The sequence below is a fragment of the Rousettus aegyptiacus genome, unplaced genomic scaffold, assembly GCF_014176215.1.
Source record: "Rousettus aegyptiacus isolate mRouAeg1 unplaced genomic scaffold, mRouAeg1.p scaffold_m13_p_4, whole genome shotgun sequence".
Classification (NCBI taxonomy): domain Eukaryota; kingdom Metazoa; phylum Chordata; class Mammalia; order Chiroptera; family Pteropodidae; genus Rousettus; species Rousettus aegyptiacus.
This window is the reverse complement of record NW_023416307.1, coordinates 116067686-116093994: the sequence shown is the minus strand read 5'-3', so window position 1 is coordinate 116093994 and position 26309 is coordinate 116067686. Positions and strand designations below refer to the sequence as shown.

At 54.3% G+C, this 26309-nt stretch overlaps 3 protein-coding genes across 11 annotated transcripts in view; 1 reads left to right on the top strand and 2 right to left on the bottom strand.

Moving 5' to 3' along the window:
• Positions 1–283: 283 nt before the first annotated feature.
• Positions 284–12434, bottom strand: SEMA3G (semaphorin 3G). Of its 4 annotated transcripts, none has more exons than XM_016121886.2 (16): positions 11471–12434; positions 9662–9822; positions 9485–9547; positions 9144–9263; positions 8765–8855; positions 8537–8653; positions 8171–8316; positions 7851–7965; positions 7688–7757; positions 7236–7380; positions 6721–6952; positions 6535–6626; positions 5824–5865; positions 4868–5096; positions 4419–4555; positions 284–3035 (listed from the first exon to the last, which is right to left on the bottom strand). In XM_016121886.2, the coding sequence occupies exons 1-16, from the start codon at positions 11745–11747 to the stop codon at positions 2592–2594; spliced, it is 2481 nt and encodes an 826-aa protein (XP_015977372.2). In that variant the 5' UTR covers positions 11748–12434; the 3' UTR covers positions 284–2591. The 4 variants fall into 4 exon arrangements, with proteins under 4 accessions (XP_015977372.2, XP_015977373.2, XP_015977370.2 ...); XM_016121887.2 differs by having other exon boundaries at positions 284–3032; XM_016121884.2 differs by having other exon boundaries at positions 4419–4558; positions 11471–12432.
• Positions 12435–17059: 4625 nt separating this feature from the next.
• Positions 17060–20147, bottom strand: TNNC1 (troponin C1, slow skeletal and cardiac type). Its single transcript, XM_016121871.2, has 6 exons — positions 20007–20147; positions 18474–18504; positions 18098–18244; positions 17709–17823; positions 17349–17485; positions 17060–17262 (listed from the first exon to the last, which is right to left on the bottom strand). The coding sequence occupies exons 1-6, from the start codon at positions 20028–20030 to the stop codon at positions 17231–17233; spliced, it is 486 nt and encodes a 161-aa protein (XP_015977357.1). The 5' UTR covers positions 20031–20147; the 3' UTR covers positions 17060–17230.
• A 1457-nt stretch (positions 20148–21604) lies between these two features.
• The window catches only part of NISCH (nischarin), a 30824-nt gene continuing 26119 nt past the window's right edge, over positions 21605–26309 (top strand). For 4 of the 6 annotated variants that reach the window (XM_016121874.2, XM_016121873.2, XM_016121872.2 and 1 more), the window contains exons 1-3: positions 21605–21725; positions 23799–23882; positions 24609–24791. In XM_016121874.2, the coding sequence (XP_015977360.2) occupies positions 21630–21725; positions 23799–23882; positions 24609–24791 (363 nt within the window). In that variant the 5' untranslated portion in view covers positions 21605–21629. Of the gene's footprint in view, positions 21726–23798; positions 23883–24608; positions 24792–26309 lie in introns of those variants that run through there. The other 2 variants (XM_016121876.2, XM_016121875.2) reach the window with 2 other exon arrangements.

The window sequence follows — 26309 nt, the reverse complement described above, 5'->3', positions numbered from 1 at the left end:
CAGGCACCAGGCCAAGTGTTGCTGTCAAGTGTTATTGTGAAAAAAGAGCAAGGCTGCCTGCATGCCCAGCTGCCCTTTGCCAGCATTTTTTTTCTGGCTCTAGATCCTCCTGAAGTTCCAAGGTCAGTCTCAGAAGCCCGAGGGGCAGGATTTTCCTAACTTAATAAGCCCTCTGACTCCTTCCTTCCGTTAATACCCACCCTCCTTTCTAGAAAATACCACCTAGGGTGGCCTTCCCCCTTGTGGAATGGATGTAAAAGGCTCTTCATTTCCAACTCACACAGATGGTATCAGTCAATTTAGTACAGAAATACACAGATATAATAATGATACAATTATGTGATGTAAATATTAACTTCATTCCTTTCCTTGTAGATTCTATGCAATAGACCACCACATTATCCTCACTAGAGCTCAGGGGCGGTCACGACAATGAAAATAACAATAGTACTTAGAGGAAGTGTGCTCTGAAGACAGAGAAACCACAAAGCCCATCTCAACATATGAATACAAAAATAGAATTCACACATAGAGCCATTTCTAGGAGTTAATAACACACAGTACCATGGAGGGTTGTGGGGTGGGGAGTTGGTAGAAGCTGTCCATAATTTTTAAGTGTAAGTGTTCATCGTTCAGGATTTTGAGCTCCTCCCTTCATTTTTCAGAGTATCTTCCCCAGAAGGCCCTGACCGGAGCCAGTCATACCAGCCTACAGGCCATCGAGGGCCTGGTGGTTTCTCCCTGGCTTCCCTGGGACAGAGGGGCAGAACCGGTTGCATCTCCGATACCTTTCCTGGGGCTCTGGGTTCTCTTCTCACCCTCTTCCATGGCCTCTATTACCCCTCCCCTCTCTTTTCTAACGCCCCTCCTCACGGTCCTCTCTTCTGCTTTTACCTGCTGACAGCCCAGTCACAGCAACCCCGAGCCAAGCCTTCCCAAAGTGTTGTCAGGTTCATCTCAAAGCTTCTGGTTCACTTACTGTGCTGTCAAAGTGGGCAAGGAGGGCCTATTTCAGATCCCAATTGGGAATTGGGTGGGGGGCCAGCACAGATAGAATCCAAGGCACACACAGTCTGGGTTTGAGTTCAATGGGACAGGAAACCCTGTCTTGCTTTTTATCTACTTTTTACTCATTTCTTCATCTTGGTTTTTTAATGGAAGGAATCTCGAGCTGGATGCTCTTATCTCCCTCCTGCCAGTTTTGTGCGTCACTAACTTGTTCATATGCAGGCTGGGAATAACTTTTCATTTAGTCCTCCTCCTCCCCGCTGCTGTGCTCCCCAGCTCAAGAAAGACATTACTGCTAATGGCAAAACACTCCCAACACACCCAGACAGAATGTGTCCTGGCCACCTAAGCCTTAGCCTCAAGGACCTAGAGTTCTTAGCAGCCTTTTCTCCTATATTTTTCCCCTTAAAAGAAAAAAAAAAAAAGGCTTCGTAAATGAACCATCTATGACCAACCCTTACTGAGCAGAAACCAGAGTTCCCAGAGTGAGAGACATCTGGCCTTCCCCGTGGCTCTTGGGCTAATTGATACCATCCTGAGTCCTTGAGCATGCCTGCCCCTGGGTCCCATAGCCCATCCTAGGGTTTCCCACCCTCGCTCCATCTTAAAAGCCTCTCAATCTTCTATGTCCCCATGTGTAGCCCCACCCTGATTCTGCCCACCAGCCACAGCTTTCTAGCGGATCTGCCCCGTTCCCACCCTCCCAGGCTGTGGGCATACTTGCATTGTCGTAGTCCACAGAGGAAGGGTTGACCTCCTGGAACCCACCCTCGCCCTACTCATCAGCATGGAGACCCTAATAGCGGGGAGGAGGCATCCCGTCAGGAGGGCTGGGCATCCTAGGAAAGCTGGCCTGGCAGCTCATAGGCCTGGGTAAGGAGAGTCAGGCTGTGAGGCCCCCTCGGTTTATGAAGCAGGGCCTGAGGACAAGTCCACCCCTAGGTTGCAGGGAGCTCTAATAGTCTATGCTTCCGTGGTTATGAGATGGAGAAGAGGTGGTAGGCAGGGGGCCACTAAGCTATCAGGGCACAAAGTGTTCCACCTTCTCAGCACCTCTACTTTTCCTTCCCAGTCAGTCAGTGTAGGTCTTCCTGATGGGTGCTAACTTAGAGGCAAAGTCCACCCTCCTGTGGCTGCCTGAGGGCCTACCCCCTGCCCAGACATCTCCTCAGATGCACCCACATACCCATGCTAAGGGACACTCAGAATGGCCATTGTTCTACAGCTGGGAAAGCACCACCCAGCCCTCTTGCCTCAGGCACAACCGGAAATGCAATCTGGGGGCCACCTCTGAGAACAAATGGGCCCATCGGGTTGCCAGCAGCAGGAGGGTGCCGGCTCCAACTGGAACCAAGAGCAGAGAGGGGCAGGGCACAGGCACAGGTCCCTTCATCTGGCCCCAGCCTTTCCCATGGCAGCCTGGTAGGGGTTTAGCAGGGCAGAGACTCCCATTTCTAACTGATGATCAGAACTGCTGGCCCCCTAGCTGGGGGGTTGGAAGACACTGGGGGTTGGAAGACACTGCGGGTGGATGTTGGGCCACCAGGCCCATCCCAACCACCCCCTCTTCCCTCTACCCTCTTCTATGTGGCCTCCACCTCCCGGGGCGTCCGATTGCGCTCGACCTGCACCCGGCTCTTCATTTTCTTGCCCAACTCCAGCCCTGCCCAGCTCTTGCCCCTGGCCTGTTTGCCCCGGCTCCTGGACGAGCACCACATGCGCTCACAGTACTCATCTACTCGGGGCAAGTTGGCGAAGCCGATGAGCTGCAGGATGTCTTTGTACCAGGCCTTGGGCGAGGTGAAGGCCAGGCCTCCCTGGACATGGGTCTCCTCTTGCCTGGGCTCCTGAGGGAACAGGCTGTTGAGCTGTGAGGCTGCAATCACCTCCAGAGCCAGGCGGACCACCGTCTGGGAGAAGCTGTGCTCCAGCGTAGTGCAGATATAAGTGCCGGCATCGAGGCGGCTGAGCCTGCGGAACAGCAGCCCTTGCTCTGTTTGCAGGACTCTCTCGTCAGTCTTCACCTGCTGGACGGAGGGAGGACATGAGAGGGGCATGGAGCAAGGCACACACCATCAACTTCTCTGCACTCTGCTCTTTCAAATTTGCCATCTTAGGGCCCAGTACTTGGGCACTTCCCCTTACCCATTCTCCCCATCCCAGGAGGGGACCAGCAGTGTGGCAGGCTCAGCCTCCTCAAGACTGTGAGCTAATTGCAGGCAGAGCCTCACCTTCCCATAATCTAGGGCATGGCCTGCAAAGGGGGCCTTTCGAGATCTGATTGACTGGTTTCTCCCTCGTCAGAGCTCTGGAGCACCTATTTTGGCTTTAGGGGGCCCAGGTATACATTCCCGGGGAACAGAGAGGTTAAGAGGGTATTTATGGGTTTTTACACAGAGGAGAAGTATAACCTCAGCGCCACTACTAGAACTCCCCTCCCCTCCACATGATCTGCATTGTTCACTGCCCTCACAGTACAGGGCCCAGAGCCCCAGCCAGGGGTGGACAGAGTGCCCATCATAGTGTGGGAGGCGGGAGTGCTGTTCTGACACAGCCAGTCTCCAGCCTGGCTGCTGTCTGGCCTTTAGTCTGCACATCTGTACATTGAAGCTGGCCTGCTGGGGCGGTTAGTGCTATGTAACTTCATCTCATTGCTCCCCCTGCCCCTGACCCCCTGGGGGAGTCTTCTCAGTGCCCAGCCAGCTGACAGCTGGCCCAAGGCTAGCCTCCCACAGTTCTCAAGCTAGAAGGAGAGCTCCTCCTATAATCACCCCACTCCCTCCCCTTCCCTGCCTGTGGGAGCGCTAGAGAATGGTTCCTCACCCTGCCCCACCCACACCCATTCTCAGGCTCCAGACTGAAGCCATCTCTGGGGTTGACAGACCTTTCCAGATGGGGGAGTAGGGGGCCGGGGCAGACCATTGGACTCCAGGGAGGAAGTGTGGGGCCAAGCAGTGGGGCCAAGCACTCCAGGGAGGAAGTATGGGGGTGAGGGCCAGTGGCCAGGGGCACAGGCCTGGGACAGGGAAGGGCCAAGAACCCCTAGGGAAAAGACTCCTTCAAAGATGAGTCACATATGTAAGCATGGGGGGCTTCCTGACTGGCCCAGAGCCCTTTCGCTATCTTCCATTTCTGCTACCCACCTGTCAGAGCTCAGCTCAGTGCCTTGGGAGTCGGTGGGCTCCCTGTCACTGGAGGAATCCCAGGCACATCTGGCCTGGGCATTCTCAGATGGCAGGAGCAGGGACACCTTCTTCCGGGCACCCAAGGGGACTAATACACAATTTCTTCAGTTGACCATTGGACTCAGCAGGTTCCCCTCAGAGCCTCTTCCTAGGGCTCAGGACTTGGGGTTCAGGAAGGGTGTGAACTCAGGACACGTGTAAACTGAACACAGGGTCCTCGCTCACCTGGTCAGGTCCCTCGTCCCCAGGCCTCTGCAAGAACCAGCGTACGGCTGCCTGGGGAGACTTGGGCAGGCATTCCAGGAAGGTGCTGTTGTGCTCTGTGCCATAGACTGTGGTGGTCGCCGGGGGCCCTGCAGTCTCTTCTGGAAGGAGGTGGAGGTGAGCTCAGCTCAAGAACTATGGGACCCTGGGGCCACCTGACTCCCAGAGCCCAGGAACTCCCGCCAATGTGACAGGGACCTACATGTCCATCAACCCCCAAGCCAGTTACTCTGTCCAAAGACCCTATACCCATGTACTGACAGGAGCTGCACAGATCAGGAAACTGAAGGTTTTTTATTATAAGAGAGCCAGTCTGAGGCCCTACTTCACAGGAGTTGAGCCCAGCCCACAAGGGTGAGTAGGGACCTTATGAGAGCCCAGTTGGTGCCCCCAGGCCTGCTACCACTTACCATGCTGGCTCTGGCCCAGACACTGCAGGGCAGGGTTGCCATGCCGGATGTCCTGCCGACGGAACCGGCGCTTGCTGGTGCCAGGTCGGTAGTAGGTACAGGAGGCCCCATCCCAGGCACAGTATGGGTCCCGGGCCAGGCAGCACTCTGCACAGGCACTGCCATAAGTCTCACACTGATGCAGCTGCAGCCGAGCCACACCTAGCCTTGAGCCCACATACAGCATTTGCTGGGGAGGGACACAAGCAGAGTCCATGGTAAGCCTGGGCTTCTCCAGAAGCAGCTAGGCTCTCAGCCCCTCGGGTTTCCTGAGATTCCTGCCTTCTGCCAGCAGTCTTCCAGAACCTCTTGAGTGTATTCATAGAAACAAAATGTTTATCTCCCACACACTATACACCACCAGATCCTGTGCTAGGACATGTAGGGGAAGGTGCAGAACCAGGGTCTTTTCTCTAAAGGGCTTCTTCAGGCTCTCTCTGCTGCTGACCTTGGCACTCTACCCCAATGGACTTTATCCTGACTTGCCTCTGACCTTAGAGGTGCATTCTACTTCAAGTATCCCAATACCAAAGTCGAGATTTACCCGAAGATAAATTGGGGCAGAAAAACTTGGGGAGATGGTATTTGCCACTTGTGAAAGGACACAGCAGGCCTCTAAGAAATGGCACCTCTGTTTGATTTCAAATCTAAATTTTGGTTCAAGTACTTTTTTTGCCCTCCCTGAGAAACTGGCCTTTGTGGCTCTCCCCTTATCTGAATACAGCCTCACTTACTCAGGGCCTCCCACTGCCCATCAGTTTCATGCATGGGAAGCTCAGCTCCCAGGTGGACTCTCAACCCTCTTTGCAGGGCCTAATCAGACAACTGCAGGGGCTCAGCAGACACTGGCAGTCCTTAAGGCTTTGGGCTAGGGGAGGGGAGGACAGAGGAGTGGGGAGGGGTACAGCTGCTCTTACCCTTTTGACCGAAATTTCCAACTCAGTGATGGCTGTTGGCACCTGGGGAAGAGGCAGAATCTCAGCAGGGGGTGGGGAGGTGGGGCGGGAGAGCCCTCCACTGCATCCCTGCTTTCAGCCTCCTTTAAATCCTGGGTGAGAGCCACCTATCCCCCAGCCTGGGTCAGTGCATGCCCTGAAAATTAAGGCCAGTCTTTCCCAGAGGTCAGGTTACAAGAAAGGTCCCCTGGTCCCCCAAGCAGACGGCTTGGCTAAAAGCACAAATCTCCAGTGTCCCCTCCCACATCCCTGTTCCCCAGCAATGAAGCAGCTGTCTCAAATCACCCATTCCGTGTCAGGAGGCATGCAATCTCCCAGACACACCCCCTGCCTGATTCTATAGAGGGGCCAACAGAACCCCGTGGGCATTTAGGGTCTTGGCCACCCTTTCACAGTGACTTGAGCCTGTCAGAGCTTTGTCAAGAGGTGCTCGCCTTGGCCTTCCCTCCTTGGGCCCCCCAACTTTCAGCTCACAGACTACATCTCCAGGCCCCTCAGTCATTTAGGAGCATCAGCAAGCCCTCTGCAGCAGACTCTCATTGCTTTCGCCCCTCATTGGCTGCAAGTGCAGGCAAGAGAGGCCCATCTCCATCCTGTGTTTTGCTCCTGCTTCCCAGTAGCCAGGCCTAGACCCAAGGATAGGGGAGCCCTCTCATCTGTCCCCCAGCTCACCTTAAACACCTGGAGCTCCTCCAGAACCACCTCCTCAGGCTCAGCTGAGCCCCCAGACTGGAGGGCCATGACCTTGAGCACTGAACCTGAGTCTGGGGTACGAAGGAAAGGGTCAGTAGGAGAGAAAGAGGCAGCTTGGGCCCCCCCACACCTTCCCTGTCTGGCCACCTCATTCAGTCCACTCACCAGTCCCCAGGAAGATGACATCATAGGTCCCGTCCTCTGCCTCCACACGGTCCACCACGATCTGCCGCAGCTGCTGGGCCAAGTGGGTTTTGACAAGAACAGGGTGACCCTGCCGAGGCCGCACAGGCCGGAACATGAGAGGGTGGGCTCTGGCAAACTGCAGCACCTCATCCGGATAGTCCTTGGTGCTGCCGAAGGGTCGCCCAGGCTGCGCAGTCATCTTGCTGGGGCACTGTGGCAGTAGCAAAGGGAGCTCCTTGAGCAAACTGGCATCGCACATTCCCCACCCGTTTCTATGCCGCACTGCCTAGGCACACCAACCTCAGAGCGACCGCTCTCTGTAGAGAAGCACAGAGACTCCAGGTCAGGACTCCGTGCCATGCCTCACCCTGCCCCGCCCCTCTGGAGCCCCAGTTCAGAACTGCTGGGGAGCTCTATGCAGACACAGTGCTGTCCCAAGGTAGAGCCATTTGGCATCTTCTCAGCCCTCTTCCCCAGCCTGGCCAAATACTCACCATGCCAGGGCGTGGGAAGGGCACTTTGCCCCCATAAGGCCCCCACTGGTGCTGGGGACCATCTTGGTGAGCAAAAGGCCCCTTGAAGACCTCCCAGATGTCCGCCATGTGATACAAGCAGACTGCAAAGCCCTGGAACACAGCACTGCCGAGGGCAGATAGGGGCAGTCAGGCCAGGGGAGGTGTTGTAGGTGGGAAGGGGGCAACATGGCTCTACGGGCAGGGCAGAGAATGACAGTGCCTATAGTCAGCAGAAACTGAAAAATAAGGACACCCAGGCAAACGTAAAGGAAGGGAGACAGAATATAAAGCCGCAGAGTCACCAAGTCAGGGATCGAGACAGGGCTCCATGGCAAGGCTGGGATATGAAGGCCGAGGCTCAACAGAGGAGGCCGGGGTACACAGACCAGGCCAGGGGGTGCGGGTTAGTGAGGGGAGACAAGTGTGCTTACCTGACTGTGCTGAAAAGCGCATACACCTCGAGGCTCTTTCCTGCCTTGGTCCACAGCAGGAACACGTCCTCTGGGAGACAGAAGACCACTGCCAATGTACCCTGCTCACTGGCTCTGAGCCCTCCCATTCCCGCCCCAGGCCTGCCCCTGGCCATGCCCTTACCCAGCTGGTCAAAGTGGGTCTCAGCACCACCGGGGCCAGGCACTGAGCAGACCAGCCTGGCCTTGAGAAAGGTGCTCCATTTGTTCACCAGCACACGCTGGCCACCAGCGTCATTCTGCAGGGTGGGAGGCCAGAGTCAGCCGTGGGCCCCAGAGGACAGGCCCCTCCTCCTGCTCCTTCATCCTCACCCTTTGTGGGAGAGGCATGGACATTGGTTTCACGCCCTCACCACATTTTCCCTCCTGCTGAGGGAGGGGACAGGTTGGGGAAGAGGGGATGTGGCAAGGACTTGAAACGCACTGCCCCTTCACAGCTCTCACCACGCAGACACGGCCCACACGGCTGACGGTGACATAGCCTGGGCCACCATCCGGTGAGGGGACAGTCTCCGAGAAGAAGAAGTACACCTTGTCATCATTCTGGTCAGAGTTGTCAGCAATCCGGGCAGCCATCACAAACCGGGGGTCTGGGAGGCAGGTGACAGGGTGCAGCTGGTGGAGGAGCCTCACAGGGGAGGACTAGTAGCTGAACCCAATGGGGAGGGGAAGAGGTACAAGAACCCCACCAAGGGCTGGCGTCCCAGGGAGTAAAGTGGGGATAGGCTGGCCCTCCAGTCTCTACTCCAGAGTCAGCTCTCCTACCTCCTGCCAATGCTAGCCTTGCCCTCAGCAGGCCCCTGGGCTTACCGTGCAGGAGGTTCTGGTCAGAGTCAGAACGCAAGGCTGGCCGAGGACCCCCACTCCGGAAGATGATGGCCTCACGCCCCAGGAAGTCAGCAGTGAGACCTGTGTACAGCTCCCCACCTGGAGGATAAGGACAGAGTCAGGGAAGGAGGGCGCAGCTACTATCCTCTCTCCATGACACTGGCAGACTCCCATCCTCCTTGTGCCCGTCTGTGCCTGGGCATCACCCACCTACGAAGGTGCTGGCGAAGGGACGGCTGGGCTCATGTGGGCATCTTCCCCGCCCGCTTTCCACACTGCCAGGCTCCAGGTGGAGCACATGCTGAGGGAAAGGAAGGGAAGGGAGAGGGAGGGGTGTCACCTGGGAAAGCAGCACCAGCCCCACCCCCCCAACCAGGGCAGTGACCATCACATGCTTTTGGGGAGTGGGAGATGGGTATAAGGTGCCCTCAATTCAGGGCTGTGCCGATGGGGTCAGCTCCCTGGCACAAAGGTGCCTTTCAGGCCCCCGAAACCTCTGCCCCGATCCAGGCTCCATGGGGCGCGTTCGGGCAGCCTGGAGGAAATATGGCCTCTTCTCGGTACCTTGTGGCACCCACCCTAGGCTCACCTCCCCACGGCGCCCGACCATGATGAGGGCACAGACGGGGTGGAAGGCCCCAGTGCCACACGCCAGCAGGTGGGTCCGGTTGTGGGGTTGCAGCACCCGCACAAAGTTGGCACACTCCATCTAGTGGGGAGAGGGGTAGGGAATGAGGGACCACCATCTCCTCAGGCCCCCAAGGCTCAGCACTGCCTGGCTGACCAGCGCTGGGGTGACATTCTTCATAGACCTTCCAGAGCCCTCAGGATCTGTTTCAAATGCCCTCAGCACAGGCACTGGGGACAGGGGCCACAGGATATCTTGGGGTGTTTTCAGGGTTGGGGATGGTCACTCCAGACAGCACTTACCAAAGGATCTCTTCCTTTTTGAACACACTCCTCCCTTTGTCCTGGCTGTGGTGGCCACAGGACCTGAAACACAGCCTGGCTGACCCCTGACCTCACAGCCTCAGTTTCCCCATCCAGCGCCCCATGCGGAATTTCCCAGCTGTTAGATAAACCCTATCCCGGGTCAGTCCCGCTCACCTCCCGGGGATCCGACCATGCCTGGTCCAGACGCAGAGAGTAGATGACATCACGACCCCCCAAGAAGAGGCGATCCCTGTACTCATCCAGGTACATGGCCTGAAGGTCCAGGGAGCCCCGGGGACCCAGAAAAATGGCAGAGCGGTTGGCAGACAGGAGGTCTAAAAGGGAGCAAGGGAGGGAGTCAGGGCCTACTGTTCAGACAATGGGTGAAAGTGGAGGGTCCCAGCTGTGCATTCACCCCCCCACACACTCACATCTGAAAAATGTTTCCTTACGCAAGGCTCCCGGAGGGCTTCTGGGAAGTGGCTCCTTGAGGTGGGGGGGATGCCCAGATCAGTCACTTCCTATCCCTTCATTCCTTATTCCCTTGATCTTTCATTTAGCATCTCTTCCCCACTGGCCCATCTGTGCTCTACGTAATCCCCAGGGAAGATGGACCCACTGGTAGAACTTATGGCAGCAAGCTTCGCAAAGTGCAGGGAGAGCCTGGGGGAAGGGTGGGTGAGTCTGAGCAGTGTGAAGGTGGACAAACAGGGGAGAGCATCCCCAGCAGAGGGTACACCTGGCAAAGGCCTAGGTATGGGTGAGGCCAAGTATGGCCAGCCGAGGCTCCAGGCTCTAGCCCAGGGATGTGGTTAAAGATTTTCTCCTCCATAGAAACTGTCCACCCAGGCCCTAAGGATGTCTAGGGATGCTGGTCCTAGAAGTCAAGGATCCTGAAATGGTTCCTTGGGGTTGAGCTAAGGAGGTAGAGGTGAAGGGTGGGCAAGGGGGCAGGTAGAAAGATGTGGTGGGAAGGGGCACTGGCTACCCTTGGGAAGGCTAAGTATCCTACACCTGCCCAAGGGGCCATCCTTGGTCCAGCACCCACTCCATCCTCAAATTCACCAACAGCCTTTTCCAGGAAGCCCTCCACGGCTTACAGTACTTTGGGCTCTATTTGGGCTTTTTCTTATAGCCTGACTTCTCCGAAAACACAGCTCCAAGAGCAGAACCATATTCCCCATTCCCCAGACCCCATTTTTAATCTCTCCAAGAGTAGAGCGATGTCTTCCACCTCAGACTCTCCAAAGTAGGCCTGGGTCTCCCCCTTTGGACTGAGGTTCCCAGGGAAAGATGATCACCCCTCTGGCTTCCCCTAGAAGAAACTGTGGAGATCTTGCGTCTGTCTCAGGGACCTTTTCCCATGTACTGCCTCTCCAGATTCAGAGGAGGCGTGTGCCAGCTGTAGCACAACATATCAGGTTAGATCTGCAGAGGAACCTCCTGGGATGGGATGGAGAAAGGAAGAGAGGCCGGCATTGGGAAGTGGGATGCAAGAGGCAGGTGGAGAGGCAAGGCTCTGGGGACAGGGTAAGGGGCCCCATTGCACGGCAGGGAGGAGAGAGGCAGGATTCTGTTCCCCCACTGTCTGCCCTGGGCAAGGAGCCCCAGCTGAGGTCCTCCAGACCTGTCTTGTCTCCCCTTTTCAATCTCTCTTCCCAAAAGGACAGCTAAACTCATGTGGGCATCTTCCCCATCCACTTTTCTGCATGTCTCTGTCTCTCCCACCTCTACCCTGACCATGCCTCCCAGGACCTGTCCCTCTCCCCTGCCTCTTCCCCAGTGCCTGCCTCTGGCAGCAGCCAGGAGCACCATCCCAGGGAATGACCACGAAGTCCTTCCCACAGGCTGTGCAGGGAGCGCCTGCATCCTCCAGCTGGCAGAACAGATTGGCCCATGCTGGCTGAGGTCCCACAGCTGGGTGTGCTGCAGGGTTCTGGGTTCCCACGGACATGCACTCAAACAGGGTGAACCCACCCATACCTCTGTAGGAGAGCCGCAGGCGAGGCACGCTGGGGCCAGGACTGGGGTTGCCCCTGCTGAGCAGGAGGCCCCCCAGGAGACAGCAGATGGCCCAGGGCGAGGGGGCCATGGTGGGGGACCAAGAACACCACACTGCCTGTGAAGTCACCCTCTGGTCCCCAGCCGCTGGTTGCAGTTTGCTCTGTTGCCGCCAGGGCTGCCACTTATAAGGCAGTGGCTCCACCCCATCCAGGGCCAGGAAGGAGGAGGAGGAGGGAGGGGCAAGAGCCACTGCCATCCACCTGCAGCAGTTCCCTCTACCCTGATGGGCCCAGTTGATGCCTCTGTGTCATACAAGCCGGTTCCCAGCTGGAGTGTGGGTAGTTTACACAGATATGTCCACAAACCGAAGACCCCAGGCCCTTGCCAATGTGAAGGAGTGAGATAACCTGGAAGGAAGTTCAGGGGTTAGAGATCAGAGGTTCATGGGCTGGGTGGGGGTCTGGCTAGGCTCTCCTTTGCTCCCTGACTCTTCAATGCCCATGACAGAGATGCCCACAAGCTAAAGGTCTCTGATTCCAGTGGGGTCCGGCCCCCTGAAGCCTTGGCTTGGCTCCCCAACTCTCTGGCAGGGCCCAAATTACCTGGAGGGCGGGTCATTCCAGCCCCAGACCTTCCACGTTTGGGGCGGAAATTGAGGTCTGCTACACTTTATAGATCCGTGATTGGCAAGAAATGACTCTCTAGCCTCTAGGCTCCAACCTAGCTCACTGGGCAGGGGAGTCTCTGATTGCCCTCCCTCTTTCAGCCAGAGGCCCAGGGCCCAGAGTGTCACTCAGTGAGTGGTGGCCTCCCAGATGGACTAGCCTGAGCCTTCAGGTGGTGGTCAGTAAACTTGGGGGCACCAGAGAGTGAAGGACCTAGACCAAGCCACAGAGCAGGCTGAGAACAGGCCCCATCAACCCTGCCCCTTCCTAGGATTCTCTTTTGCTTCTCAGGCTCCTAGAGGGTACTTGGAACCCCCCCCCCCCCCACCGCACCTCATCCCTGGAAGAGAAACAGGTCAGCCCCTTGAATCAGCATGAGAAAGATTCAAGGACCTCAAACCCTGTCCCCCTGTCCCCCTGTCCCCACCTCTGCTTGACATTATATGCCTCCTCCCAGGGGGCCCTAACCTGGGATTGAGCAGGGGGCTACTCAGGAAGGCCAATGACTGGTCTCTGACTGCCTGCTTCTGACTCCACTGGAGAACTTTGGCCAAGGCCTTTCCCTCTCTGGGTCTCCATCTCCTCCTTCCAGGGCCAGGGACAAGCCACCTTGGGTGTAACAGGTGGTATAAACTGGTGATGGTGTGGGGGTGGAGGGTGCTTGTACAGGGGCTGCCATGATGGTGATTATATCCTGGTCCCTCAGAGGGGTGGAGCTTCTCTGACTGTCTCCCTGGAGAGAGATTTTGGGCAATAGCCCAGGCTGAAGGCCAATATCTGCCTGGAGATTGAGCCAGACAACCCTTCAACCAGCATGTGGCCACCAGCTGTGGGGCCTGACACAAGGGGCAGCTTTGGGACCTCCTGCAGTTTCCAACAACTCCAGCAGGCCGAACAACTCTTCACCCTGGGGGCCTCAGCTCAGCCAGACCCCCAGCTGAGGCTGCAGAAAAACAGCCTGGGGTGGGAGCCTGAACTGAGGTTAACTTGTTGTGTAGCCTCAAGCAGGTCTTCTCCTTCTCTGAGCCTCAGTTTCGGAGTCTGAGAAGAAGGTAAGGATTTTCTATAAAGGCCCCTTGTTTGCAGGCTGCAGGTAGAAAATAGACAGAAAGGAGCCTTTGATAGTTCTCAGATCAATGGGACCAACCACGTGCGACTTGTGCCATCTAATGGACAAAGTGGAAACTGCAGGAGGTGCCAAAGCTGCCCCTTGTGTCAAGCCCTACACAGGCAGCAGGGCCACCCAGGAGAAGCCCCAGCCTCTTGGGGCAGCAGACAATAACCAGGCAACCATAATATGAAGAGGCAAGGCCAGCGACCGCTCCTGATGAAGGAGAACAAGGGAAGTGTCATGGAGGAAGCACCATCCAGGCAAAGGATGACACAGCCCAGAAGAAATGGAGAGGACAGAATGCAGCGAAACAGTCAGAACTGGGTGACGAAAGTAGAGAAGTGCAATGCTGTGTGCCGGTGGGAGCTTGTGAGCCCTCAGCCACATACATGTATGATGTGTGTGTTCATGCATCGGATGCCACCAGACGGGTATGTGGAGAGTCACAACCCAGCCTTTTCCAGCTAGAATTCTGCGCTGGACATGCTTAGGAGAAAGGGATGCCCTAGTTCCTCCCCCACCAACCTCATTCCGGAATAGGGACTTTGGGATGATCTCACAGGGCTCACTCCCTGTGGACCCCTTCTCTAATGCATCAGCCAGCCACCACCCCCGCCCCCATGTCCCCTCTTTGAGGTAGCCCAGCCATCCTCCTGTTTTATTCACAGAGAGCTCAACTCTTAGGGTTTCTCTTTTCTCCTTCCCCAATTCCATCAGTATCCCACATGCCTCGGGTGCCCCTGGTCTCTCAGGTTTTTGTTCTCCTCCTCCCCCCACCTCAGCCACCCATCTTCCAATTCACCATGAGTAAGGATGTGCCCTGCTTACAGGGAAGGAAACATCCCTTCCTCTGGACACACTTCTGGCATTCAGTATCCCCATTGCCACAAGTCTTCCCTCATTGCCTTGAGCCCCCTTTCTCTTTGCCCAGCCTGAATTCAGGCCCAGCACGATAACCAAACCCTTAAAACATTCCCCAGAGAATGTTTATAGCCACTCAGCTGCTACAGCTCTGCTCTTCGTCTTACATCACCACTTTCCCAGATTCACTGGGTTGTTCCCATCAGCATACAGGCTTCCCCTCCTTAAATGAGTTTCCACATCTCCCCTCAGCTCCAGTCCATTTCTCTGGTCCCTGAGCATTTGCAAAACTTCAGCAGTGTTGTCTCCATTCTCCATTTACCCTTTGCCTTGCTTACTATTTTCTCTCTCCAGCCAGGCTCCCATCCTACTGCTCCAATGAAACCCTCACGTCCAGATGGCCAAGGCCTTAGAGGCCTCCTAATTTCCTAGTCCCAGAACCGTCAGCAGTCTTCCATGCCTCCTTCCTTCCCTTCTGGCTCCTGGGGCCTCTCACTCACCAAGGATCTCTTCCACCTCATCGTCCACACCTCCTTCCCCCAGACTACCCATGTGGGATGCTCAGTGCCCAATCCTGGGCCACCTCTCCCTATACACCCTCTCCCTAGGGCCTCATCCAGGACCAGGGCTGGGAAACTGCTTCTTACTTTGATGACACCAGAGTTTATAGCTCTCCCTCTGCCTCTCACTTAGATCTAGCCTTGCTTTGACATCCCCACCATCCTGTCCCAGAGGCATCCCAACTTTGACTCTCCATCTCTCTCCTGTGATTATCCCTCCAGAAATACATAACCTGAATCTAGTTCTGAGGAAACCCCAAACAAATCCAAATTGCATGAGATTCTACAAAATAACTGGTCTGTACTCTTCAAGTGTCAGGGTCACAAAAGACAAGGAAAGACTAAAAAACTGACATAGATTGGGGGAGAGAAAGTAGATTGGATGACGAGACACAGTATGTGATCTTGAGTCACATCCTGATCCAAGAAGAGGACGTTAGTAGGGCAACTAACCGATTTGAGTGAAGTCAGCAGATGAGTTAGTAGTGGTTTGTGTTTGATTATTATCCTCTGGCTGTTTAAAATGTTAACATTTGGAGAAGGTGGGTAAAGTGTAAATGGGGGTCATTTGTATTATTTTTGCGAGTCTGGAATTTTAAAATGAAAAATTAAAAATTGTAAAAAAAAAAATTAAAGGTAAAAAGGAAACTTCACTTCCCAATACCTCACTGCGAAGAAACTGCCACTCCCAGGCTTCCATATCTCAGCAAATGGCAGCTTCATCCTTGATGTGAAGGGTCATCCTTGACTCCCCACTTTCTCTCACTCCACATTCAATCCTTCTAGTTCCAAAGCTTGCCCTCACTCCATGCACCTCCCTCCACCCGTCTCACTCCACTGTGCTGAGAACCATCAGGCCTTCTCATCCTAAGGTTACTAAGGCTTAGCAACCAGCCGACACCCTTTCTGCTCCTGAGATGCTCGTCTCTTCCCAATGCCCTTCCATGGCTGATTCCTTGTGGTCTTTCAGGCCTCAGCTCAGTGCTACTTCCTACAGGAAGGCTTCCTGGACCACTTTATCTCATGGCCACCATATCTCTACAGTTCTCATTCCAGCGATGTGCTGGTTTTCTCATTGTACTTATCTCTCTCGTTGTCTTCTTGAGTTGACTATAAATTCCATTAAATTAAGGACTGGGCCTCTCTCTGAAGGGTCCCAGCATCTAGCCTATGCCAAGCACATGGTAGGTGTGATTAAACCATGGAATGGTACACTGGCTGGTGGTACTGCCCACTGTGGCCCTGCTTCCTCTCCTGAGATGTCATCTTTCCAGAGTGCATGTGTAAGTCTTTGAGATTTCCAGCTCCCAAGGGCAGGCCTGAGAGGACCCCTTCTCCCCTCCCCCCAGGTCTCTCTAGGGACCAGGCAACTCCAGCCAGCTCTGGCCTCCACTGGAGGCATCTCCAGAATTCCAAGACCGTCTCCGGAATGCTGGGCCTCTCTGGGGAATGCCAAGGCTGGGGCACAGGTGGGGAGGCTGTGCGGAGCAAAGACAGCTGCTGACATTCTGGCTGGAGACTAGGCACCATGGCAGCTGTCCCTCCTGCAAGCACCATTGCTCACACCTCCACTTCCCTGCAGCACCCCACCCTCCCGCCCAAGATCAGTGTCACTGTTCTGGCTGTAGCTCTGGCCTGGACATCTCCACTAAGATGAGAGCCACCAGGCCTCAGGCCTCAGGCCTCCATTCCCTGTCAGGGAGAGAAAGTAGGTTGCCTCTGAGGGTAGCGGGAACTGGGAATTATGCCTACACATGGACCCTGTCCATCAGACAGAGCCCTCACTGGGAGTCATGTGGCTCTCCTCTCCCCCAAACTCACTGGATGACCTTGACAAGTCTCTGGGCCTCTCTGGGCCCCGGGGTCCTCAACTGTCAAATGGGTGAAGGAAAGTAGAATAGACGATATAACCCTCGGTCCCTGGGAGTCAATGTTGCCAGCAGGAGATCCAAGTGGCAGATGGACCAACCAGAGCCAAGACAGAACTGGGGCTGCTGTGTCGAGTGGCATCCAGGGCCTTGCTGGGTGCTGAAGTTATTCCTCTCTCCAAGATGAGATATTCCCCTCATTTGCCAACTAACTGACCAACCTATGAGCTCCAGGAGCCTATTAAATGTAAGTTCCTGGACCACCATAGACTCCTGATGCTGAATCACTGTAGATAGGACCTGGCCATCAGCAGTTATAGAAAGGAGGCAGTGGGGTATGGAGCGTGATGGTCTCTGGCCTAACCTAGCCCCTCCTATGGAAGGCGGTATGCAGGGATAGTTAGAGCCTGAGCTCTGGGATGGGGAAGGAAGTGGTCGTCAGGGCAGGAATAAAAGCTGATGAAGAGTCCCCAGACCCCTGAATGAAAGCCAGACACCAGACCTCCAGGGAGCAGGGCTTCATTTGCATTCCCTAGTACAAGGCTGAGGAGGGAGTCAGGGAGGGCCTGTGGTGGGCCCAGGCTCACATCCTGGGAACCCTGGCCCCCTGCCCCAACCCTAGGCCCAGCTAGAGTTGGAAGGTGACACAGGCAGCTCTGGGCAAGGGTCGGCATCTATTCCACCCCCTTCATGAACTCCAGGAACTCTGTGGAGAGAGGGGCAGGCATAGGTCAGGGCTAGGGGCCAGCAGGGTATATAGGCTGTAGGAGATCCAGTGAACCACCCCCTCACCATCATAGTCGATGCGGCCATCATTGTTCTTGTCACCATCCTTCATGAGTTCCTCAATGTCATCCTCCGTGATGGTCTCTCCAGTAGCCTGAAGCATTATCTTCAGCTCATCCAGGTCGATATAGCCATCAGCGTTTCTTCAGTGTGGGGCAAAGGGGTCTCAGAGCCCATGGTGAGGGCCAGGGGGGGAAAGAAACAGTCCCACCCACAACCCAGAGAGGCAGGGAAGGGCCACTGGGAGGTGGGGAATCCCACTCCCCCATTGCACAGAATGGGAGACCGAGGCCTGTAGATCACAAGACTTCCTCTTTCCCCAGTTCTGCTGGAGCTGGGGTCGGAGGTAAAGGGCCACACGCTCACTTGTCAAACATGCGAAAGAGGTCAGACAGCTCCTCCTCAGACTTCCCTTTGCTATCATCCTTCATGCATCGAACCATCATGACCAGGAACTCATCGAAGTCAACTGTGCCGCTGCCTGGGGGATAGATATCAAGGCTGTTAGAGAGGGATGGTCAGAACAGCTGGCACTGCTCTTGACCCTAAACCCCAGTGTTCTCACTACATCTACACACCAACTCCATGAAACAAGGTGGTCATGATGCCCATTTTATATATGAGACCACTGAGGCTCAGAGAGGCTAAACAGCTCCTTCAAGAGCACAGAATAATAAGTGGCAGAGCTAAGATTCAAGTCCCCAATGATGTGGGGTGCTATGGGGTCTGGGACCTGTTAAGTTGGAGGGGCTTACCATCCTCATCCACCTCGTCGATCATCTCCTGCAGTTCCTCAGGTGTGGGGTTCTGGCCCAGCATCCTCATCACCTTGCCCAGCTCCTTGGTGCTGATGCAACCATCTTCAGCACCCAGCACGAAGATGTCAAAGGCTGCCTTGAACTCTGTGTCCAATAGTTGTGGAGGCGGGGGTTGGGGGGGATGGACAGAGTACCTATGGCTCAGCAGCCAGGACCCCCTAAAGGCAAGAACCCTGGGGCCTCCTGCCAACCTTCCCACTTCCCTCTGAGACCTCACAACAAAAAGGACTCAAGCCTCTGGTCTCCAGCCTGGGGTCCTTATACACCCCCAGCCCAGCCCTACTGTCCCCTACATATGTGTTGGGGCACTCACCATTTTTCTGCTCTTCTGTTAGCTGCTCTACCTAGAGAGGAAAAGAGGTCTCAGGACTCAGGCTCGGGCTCCAGCTGCTGTTGAGGAAACCAACCCATTCCACAGATGGGAAGACTGAAGCCAAGAAGAGACAGGCCATTTCCAGGTCACAGAGCAGAGGCCTCAGTCTTTTCTCCCTGCCACCAAAGCCCTGCAGTGACCCGGACGGCCTGAGACTTGGCTCAGGGCCATGGTGACAGGTGGGCACCACCTCCAGAGCCAAGGTGACCCTGAGTAACAATAGTCAGTGACGATTCAATGCCCTATTGGCCCCCTGCTGAAACCCAAGCTGGGTGGACTGAGGGACAGCTGTCCCTCAGGTTGGAATAATAAAGCTAGTGTGGGGGTAGGTAAAGCCACCCACTGTAACCTGACCGGGATGTCCACTGAGCTATTTTTAACGAGGGACAAAGTTAAACCTGGTGATTGTTCTGGGGACTCTGGCATGCAGAGGGTGGGGCAGTGTTATCTGGCCCCCTGGCCTGCTGGTGTCTCAGGAGCCAAAATTAGTCCCCAGCCCCACAAGACCTTGTATGGGCACAGGCAGAGGGCTGCTCCCCACAACTCCATGGACTACTACAGGATAGGCAGGGGGTGCCACCAGCGCCAGCTCTAGCCCTTCCCTACCCGGGAGTGGGGACACAATCCCAGGACTAAAGAAGGGGTTCCCTTGGGGACAGCTGTTTGTGACAGATGTCCTTGTCTCTGGGGGCAGGGGCAGGTTAGCAAACCACCCTCCCCCAGATGGAACGGGATTTGAAGCTCCTCAGAGACCCCAGAGGGCTGCAGGGGCTTGGGTGACCACTCTCCAGCCCTCACTCCTAGCTAAGCCACTGAGCCCTTAGCCTGAAAGACTAGATGGAGGCTTGGGCCCCAGTTCTATGTTCCTTCTTCACGGTTCTCCCCCATACCCAGTCCTACCCTGCCTGCTTCAATCTTCAAAGCCTCTTCCCCCATTCAGGATTCCAGCTCTGCAGTCTCCTCCTCACAATCCCCATCACCCCCTGCCCTACAGCATCTTCAGCCAGCCAAGGGACTGGAGGGAGTTGGGGGATTCTGAGTGTATGAGAAGCAGAATATGAGGAGCAGAAATGGGGGTAAGGTCAGGAAGACAGCGACAGAGACTTAGGGACAGCTCGGAACTAAGAAACGGAAAGAGCTGAGAAAGGCAAAGATCCAGAGATCAGAGAGACAAGTGCAGATAGAAGTGACTGAGAGACAGTGACTCGGACCGCAGACACTTGGGGACAGGGGCAGACATGATGCTAAAAAGTGAGACCTCCTCCTCCATCCACTCCGACAGCTCCTCTCCAGTAGCCCCAAATCCCTCACCCTTTTCACACCCTGGAACACCAGACCCACCATCCCCTTGAGGCTCTGGCCTGAAAGTGTGAAGGTCCTCTCCTGGGTCCCCACCACTTCCCTGGGGTGACCTTGTCCCCCTATTCTGAGATAAGTGAGCCCCCAGTAGGCCCACCCACCCCAGTCCCTCACCGCAGCCTTGTAGATGTCATCCATGCTGGCGGCTCACAGGGCAGGCTGCTGGGGTTGCCAGGCAGGCCTGGGTTTAAATAGCCCTGCCCCGCTGCATTCCAGGCCCAGCCCACCGCAGTGTAGCATCCTCCACGCCCTCCCCAGCCCTGGAGATCTCAGGCTGGCCTGAGTCCCTGTGTCTTCTGCCTAGGGCAGGGAGATGAAAGTATGTAAGGACCTGGCCTCTTTCCCTTTGTTCCCCTATTGCCCTCCAAGCGACTCTCTGGAAAGTTTTTTTAAATGAATGAAAATATGAATCCAGGACAGGAGCTGCAAAGTAGTGGGGCCCTGGCCAGGCTCCTACACATAGCAGCTCAACCTCCCATCCAATTAGGGCGGTGAGTAACATTAATCCCACTTTCCAGATAAGGAAACTGAGGCTCCTGTAGGGGTGGTGACTTGCCCAAGGTCTCACTGACTTGGCAGCCCCTGCTTTAAACTTCTCTGCAGTTGGGGGACAGCCGTATGCAAGAAGCTTGGGAGTATGGGGCCCTGCTAAGAGAAGCCTTGAATGCTACGCTCAGAATATACAATACTGTGGAACTGGTGTAGAAGGAAGTCACCTTATGACAGAATAGTGTGGAGCCCTTAAGCCAGGAGTGCCAGAGGAGCCAAACCCCAGACCTCTCATTTCATCAGATTAGTACTACTTCTGGGCTTAAGTCAGCTGCACTCAGTCAGCCAACAAACACCTACAAATGCCCCATCTGTGCCAGACTCTCTCCCTTTTCCCTCCAGCTGGGCTACCACCTCCCTCTTCTAGTTCTCTGTCCCTGGGTTAGAGCTCTGTCTCTGTGTCTGGGTTCAGGGCCAGTCTGTAGCACCTTTGTTTCAAGCTCCTGTACGACACCACCTGGGAGTCCTGTGTTCAATGGCAGGCACATTACTCTTCCTTCCATCTTCACACCGCCACCAAGTAGAGGCGCCCCACTCCCACCCCTTTTGATAACCACACCAGCTCCTTGCCTTGTGAACTGGGCACTGCGTTTATTAATCCACTCAGATCTCCAGCAGCCTATGTGACAGAGGAGATCTCCAAATCTTGGAGCGGTTAAGAACTGGAACAGAGTTACTCTGTCCCTGTTTTGGCTCTAAGCACAGCTCATATCTTCTTCAACCTTATCGTGCCCAATCCAGAATGAGCCTAAGAGCCAGGTGAGGCGCGATTACTACCTCCCTTTTCCGAAGGGGGAAAAATGAGGCCTGGCTGAACAGTAACTTGCTTCGAGTAGCCCGGGAGGTGTGGGACTTTCTATCCTCCCTCCCCGGCGCCGAATGGTAACGCCTAGTGTTACCTGCCCAAAGCCTCAGTATCTCCCTGGCTCCGAGGAACTCAGCGGGTGGCACCAAGATGGTACACATTACGTAGGCGGGCAAGCCCGCGTGGCCCTCGCGCGCGCGCCGTGAGTGGTTGCTGTCAATTATGCGCGGGGGGAGGGACGAAGGCTCGAAGAGGCCCCGGGGCCAAGATGGCGGCGCGGTGCGCAGCAGGGGCGGAGAGGGGCGGGATCCGAGGGGCGGGCCGACGCTGACCCCGCCCCCTGCTGCTGCCTGTCTGCGCCGGGCGGCGGAGGAGCCCGGAAGATGGCGGCTGCGGCTTGCCGCTTCGGGGACGAGCGGGAGGATGAGCCGGCCAAGGTGGCACGCGTCGTGGGCTCTGAGCTCGTAGACACATATACGGTATGCTGGGGGCGCGAGCCCCCGAATCCGAGGTGGCGGCTGAAACTCGGATTCCGAGTCGGAGTGATTGGGTTGGAGGTCTGAATCAGGGAGAAATGGGTAGAGGGCTAGCGACTTCGAGGAAGGAGTCTGGGATAGGGGTGTCTGGGTAAGGGATCTTGGCCCCATAGGTCCGGGAAGAGGGTCCTGGGGTGGGGCCCAGATAGAGGTTTGGGGAAAGGGTACGTGTGCAGGAAAGGAAGCTAGGGTTAAGGAGGATCTGGAGATAAAGAGGGTCTGGGGAGAAAGGTGTTCTAGATAAAGCAGAGGAGCCTCTAGACCCTTTTAGGCCTGGTGGGGCGCCAGCCTGGGAAGGTATGAGGGGATTGTGCAGGAGGAGGGGGACTAGGGAGGGATGTCTGTTGGATAAAATCAGGAGAGTGTCAGGGCCCTGCCGGCCACGAAGGAGAGGGGGCGGGACCTTGATCTAGGGAGCCTGGGGTCGCAGTTGATATTTGCTACAGCAGGGCGCAACTGGGGCTCCGAGGCCCTGAGGTTCAGAGTAGAGACAAGAGCGGAGGGGTAGAGGGAGGGAGTCGTTCAGGCTCAAAGTGCAAGACCCAGGAGGAACCTTTGGGGGCGAGTTGGGGCAAAAACGCACACTTCAAGGCTATGGGAGAAATGGAGGATAGAAAAGCGGGGGAGTTCTGGGCTGTGATGGAAGCCCTCTTGGGTCTAAATAGGGTTAGACGGCAGGCCTACGGGTCTGGTAGGCTGCCTTGCAGGGTCTGGCCCTGGGATGGGGGCGTACTGGGCACCTCCTAGCCTCCTGTCCTTTGTTCCCAGAGGGAGGGGAGCTTGGGCCCTGCCTTCGCCCCACCCCCTTGGCCCTCATCCTAACTCTCCAACTGTTGGTCATTCCTCTGGATCTTTCTCCTTTTTTGGGCGGGAGGAGGGGGAGGGAAGCTGCCAAGCTGGGAATAGGGTCTGGGGGCGGATCCTGGAGCAACAAGCCCTGGAGAAATGGCTGCTACTCTATGGACGCTTCAGCTGAGTTTCTCTTCCCCTCCCCTGCTTGCTGCAGAGAGGGGCGGGGCATTAGGACCAGGGGTCCTCCTCCAGATGATGGTTGAGATCTCTAGGCTGATGGCACCCATGGGCTGCATTCATCTGGAGGGTCAGCTTTGAAAAGCTTTATTCTGCAGTGCTGAGCCCCTTCCCTGAATGGGCATGGGACATGTCCATGCCGACCCTAACATTTTGTCTCTGGATGTGCTGAGTTGAATATTATTAACATACCTACCTTTCATGGAACACTTGCTGCATGTCAGGCCTTGTACAAAACATTTTGCATGCTTTTCCTTATTTGATTCTTACCAGATTTTAAGATGGAGGAACTGAGGCTAAGAGAAAACTTAGGCTCCCCGTCACTTATATAAGTGACTCATACATAAGCCACAGCCAGGAAATGGCAGTCAGGCTTTGAATCCAGGTCTTTCTTGACTCCAAGGCCCATTCCCCTAACTGCTAAGCCATTTACCTTCTGTTAGGGCTTAATAGTCCGTCATCCCCCCCCCCCCCCGCCCCCCGCCTTTCCATCAGCTTCTTAGTGCCTTGATTCCGGCTCAGCAGCAATCACAGCTCTGACCTAGCCAAAAGGGTTGGAAAAGGGCTTCCTTCCAAGATATGAGCACAGCACCTGGAAAACATACAGCAGAGAAGCTGGCTTTGCCAGACCTGGTCCTGTTCTGCCTCCCTCGAAAGAGATGGCCTTGCCTACAGCTCAGGTTGGATTGAGTTTTGAATTACCTGGAGATTGGAGGTAAAAAACTAAAGAGATGGCTTAATACAAAATGGGTAAAGCCACAGACTTACCCCATGCACCTGCTAAATCCAGTGCTAGGGCCATGGAGGAGACTGATAGGGGGCCCTGCTGTGCAGCAAGAGTCAGGTGCACAGACTGGTGGGGAAGAACAACTCAACTTTGGCTTGAGGGTTGAGAGGGTCTAGGGTTGAGAGGGCAGCTATTACTGGGGGTGGGGCGGGGCTCTCTTTGTTGCTAATTAGGCAAGGGCTGCCCATTTTCCCTTTTAGGTTTATATCATCCAGATCGCTGATGGGAATCATGAATGGACAGTCAAGCACCGCTATAGCGACTTCCATGACTTGCATGAAAAGGTAACCCTTGAGAGCTGAGAGACCTGTGTCTCAGGGCTTGGAGGCTTTTAGGCCAGGTCTCATTGTGCCACATTTTAGTTGTAGGGCAAAACAACCTCCATGTCTATAGTGTTCTTTAACAAACCAGTTTATTAACATAATTGAAAAAAATAAAAACTGGTGGGTCCTGGGAATTCAGCCCTACCATGAGATGGTGTGCAAGGAGCATATGTGAACTTCAGTTTTAAGATTACCGGTCCTAGCTTGGATGTGAGATCCCAGGACAGTTTCCTGGGAAGGGAACAGGTTTGAACTTGTTCGACCTGAGTATGACTATTCCACAGCCTGTACTCTAACTGATTGTGATTCCATTTCTTTGATTCTGGAGAGAGATGCCTTTTTCTGGGTCATTTGCAGCCCAAGTGTTTTAAAGACAGGCCAACACCCAGATTGTTTTTTGCTCTGGTTTGGAAAAGATGGAGTTTTTAGAGACCTGGAGGTCTCTGTTTCTGAATGTTTCCAGAGTCTCCACATGGAGCTCCCTGTCTGGAATTGTACTGGTATTTCTAATACTAACAACTTAATGAGGCCAAGACCAGATGCACTGGTTTGGTTACTAATCCTGATACTGCTGCCATGAGGCGTTGGGGAAGTTATGACAAGCACCTGCCCTCAGGCTTCTTGCCTTGGTCTTGCCTAGTTGCAGAACCTCTTGTCTGTGGTTGACATGTTTATGTTTTCTTACAGCTTGTTGCAGAGAAGAAGATTGATAAAAATCTACTTCCTCCCAAAAAGATAATTGGGAAAAACTCAAGAAGCTTGGTGGAAAAGAGGGAGAAGGATTTGGAGATCTACCTCCAGACACTGCTGGCCACCTTCCCTGGTGTAGCCCCCAGAGTGCTGGCCCATTTCTTGCATTTTCAGTTTTATGTAAGTTCCTTTCAGGTTTTCTCTTTTGCCCACAAGCCCACAACCACCCAAGCTCAAAGGAACAAACCAGTATACACTTCAGCTTTGAGGAGAGATTGGCTGGGATTTGATCCTGAGGTTAGAATATAAAGGAACATCACCCTAGTGGGGCTGGGATCTGGGCAGAAATGTGTTCGTTAACAGATTTGCCTTACATTAAATACCCTGTGGCCACAGAGAGGTTTACCACCACAGGCATTTTGGGTAGCAAAAACGGTCTGTAGGTGTTTACGCTAGGTTTCCATCCACTTGGTTGGGGATAGATTAGAAACAGCTAGCACCTAGCATAGACTAGTGTTGAGTTGTTGGTTCACAGCTCGAGCTTAAGGGATCATTAGTCTGTGTTGGCAGAATATTGCTGTCCTGGGGCATCGTCAGCATCTGAGTTGGGAGTGAGGATAGATAGCTTCCTCTGATGGGAGTGTATGTTATGGAGCAACTCTGCACTCCCTTCTGGATAAAAGAACAGTTTTCATAGGCTGCTGGTGAAAGGATGAATCGTCAAGCTTCAAAGAGGGAAATTTGGCAGTGAGAAACCAAAACATTAAAAACAACTAACAATTCCGCTTCTTAGAATTCTAAGGGAAAAAATCAGGCAACTGCAGAAGGGATTTAGGTGCAAAAGTAGTCATTCCAAGATTGTAGCAAGATACTGAAACAAAAGTCCAACAGGAAGTGATTTTAAAAAAAAAAAAAAAAGAGAGAGTACAACCAGATAATTGGGTATTATTCTGCTACAAAAATGATGGTGTAAGTTCCAAAAAAAGGATTTGTTGACATAGGAAAAGAGGAGACCATAAAACAATGTAATATGATCCCATTTTATATTTTTTAAAAGTTTACATGATTATGTTCAGGATAATTCTAGGTGGTCATATACCAAAAATACTAGTAGTATCTGTCCCTGGGTATTAGATTTTTGGACTGCTCTTTGGAGATAGGTTTGTCTATGATGGGCCTGAGGCTGGCTCATGTGTGTTGTTCCAGTTTGAGTCACGCTCTAATGCTTGCAGCAGTGTGAACGTATTTGAAACTACTATTAAAAACAGGTACCCTGGGTTATATAAATTCAAGGAGTTAAAAAAGTAATTGACTCAATAAATTAAATCTGGGTTTGTCAGTAGTGGTACTGTTGACATTGGGGGCTGGATAATTGTTCTGGTGGCTGTTCTGTGTATTGTTCAGCAGCATCTCTCTGGCCTCTACCCACTAAATGCCAGCAGCACGCGCGCACACGCATACACACACTCCACCCAGTTATCACAACTAAAAATGTCTCCAGACTTTGCCAGATATTCCCCTGATGGGCAAAATTGCACCCAATCTGGAACCACTAGATTAGATCTTCAAATGAGTTTGAACAAACAGGGCCTAAAGATTCGTCAGCCTTTTCTACAGACTGGAAGCTCTTAGAGAATTGTGTCTCTTAACCTCTGTCCCATCAGTGTCCTCTCTGAAATTATTCCCAGGATGCTCTAC

Excerpts from the sequence above, each read along its gene's own strand:
- TNNC1 (XM_016121871.2), bottom strand. The coding sequence starts at position 20,030 with ATGGATGACATCTACAAGGCTGCG. Across the intron at positions 17,824-18,097 it reads CGACGAGGTGGATGAGGATG|GCAGCGGCACAGTTGACTTC; the intron begins GTAAGCCCCTCC and ends TCTATCCCCCAG. Across the intron at positions 17,486-17,708 it reads CTCTTTCGCATGTTTGACAA|AAACGCTGATGGCTATATCG; the intron begins GTGAGCGTGTGG and ends CCCACACTGAAG.
- SEMA3G (XM_016121884.2), bottom strand. The coding sequence starts at position 11,747 with ATGGCAGTGGCTCTTGCCCCTCCCTCCTCCTCCTCCTTCCTGGCCCTG. Across the intron at positions 8,654-8,764 it reads CTTCGCCAGCACCTTCGTAG|GTGGGGAGCTGTACACAGGT; the intron begins GTGGGTGATGCC and ends CTTATCCTCCAG. Across the intron at positions 7,966-8,170 it reads GTGTGGGCCGTGTCTGCGTG|AATGACGCTGGTGGCCAGCG; the intron begins GTGAGAGCTGTG and ends CCCACCCTGCAG.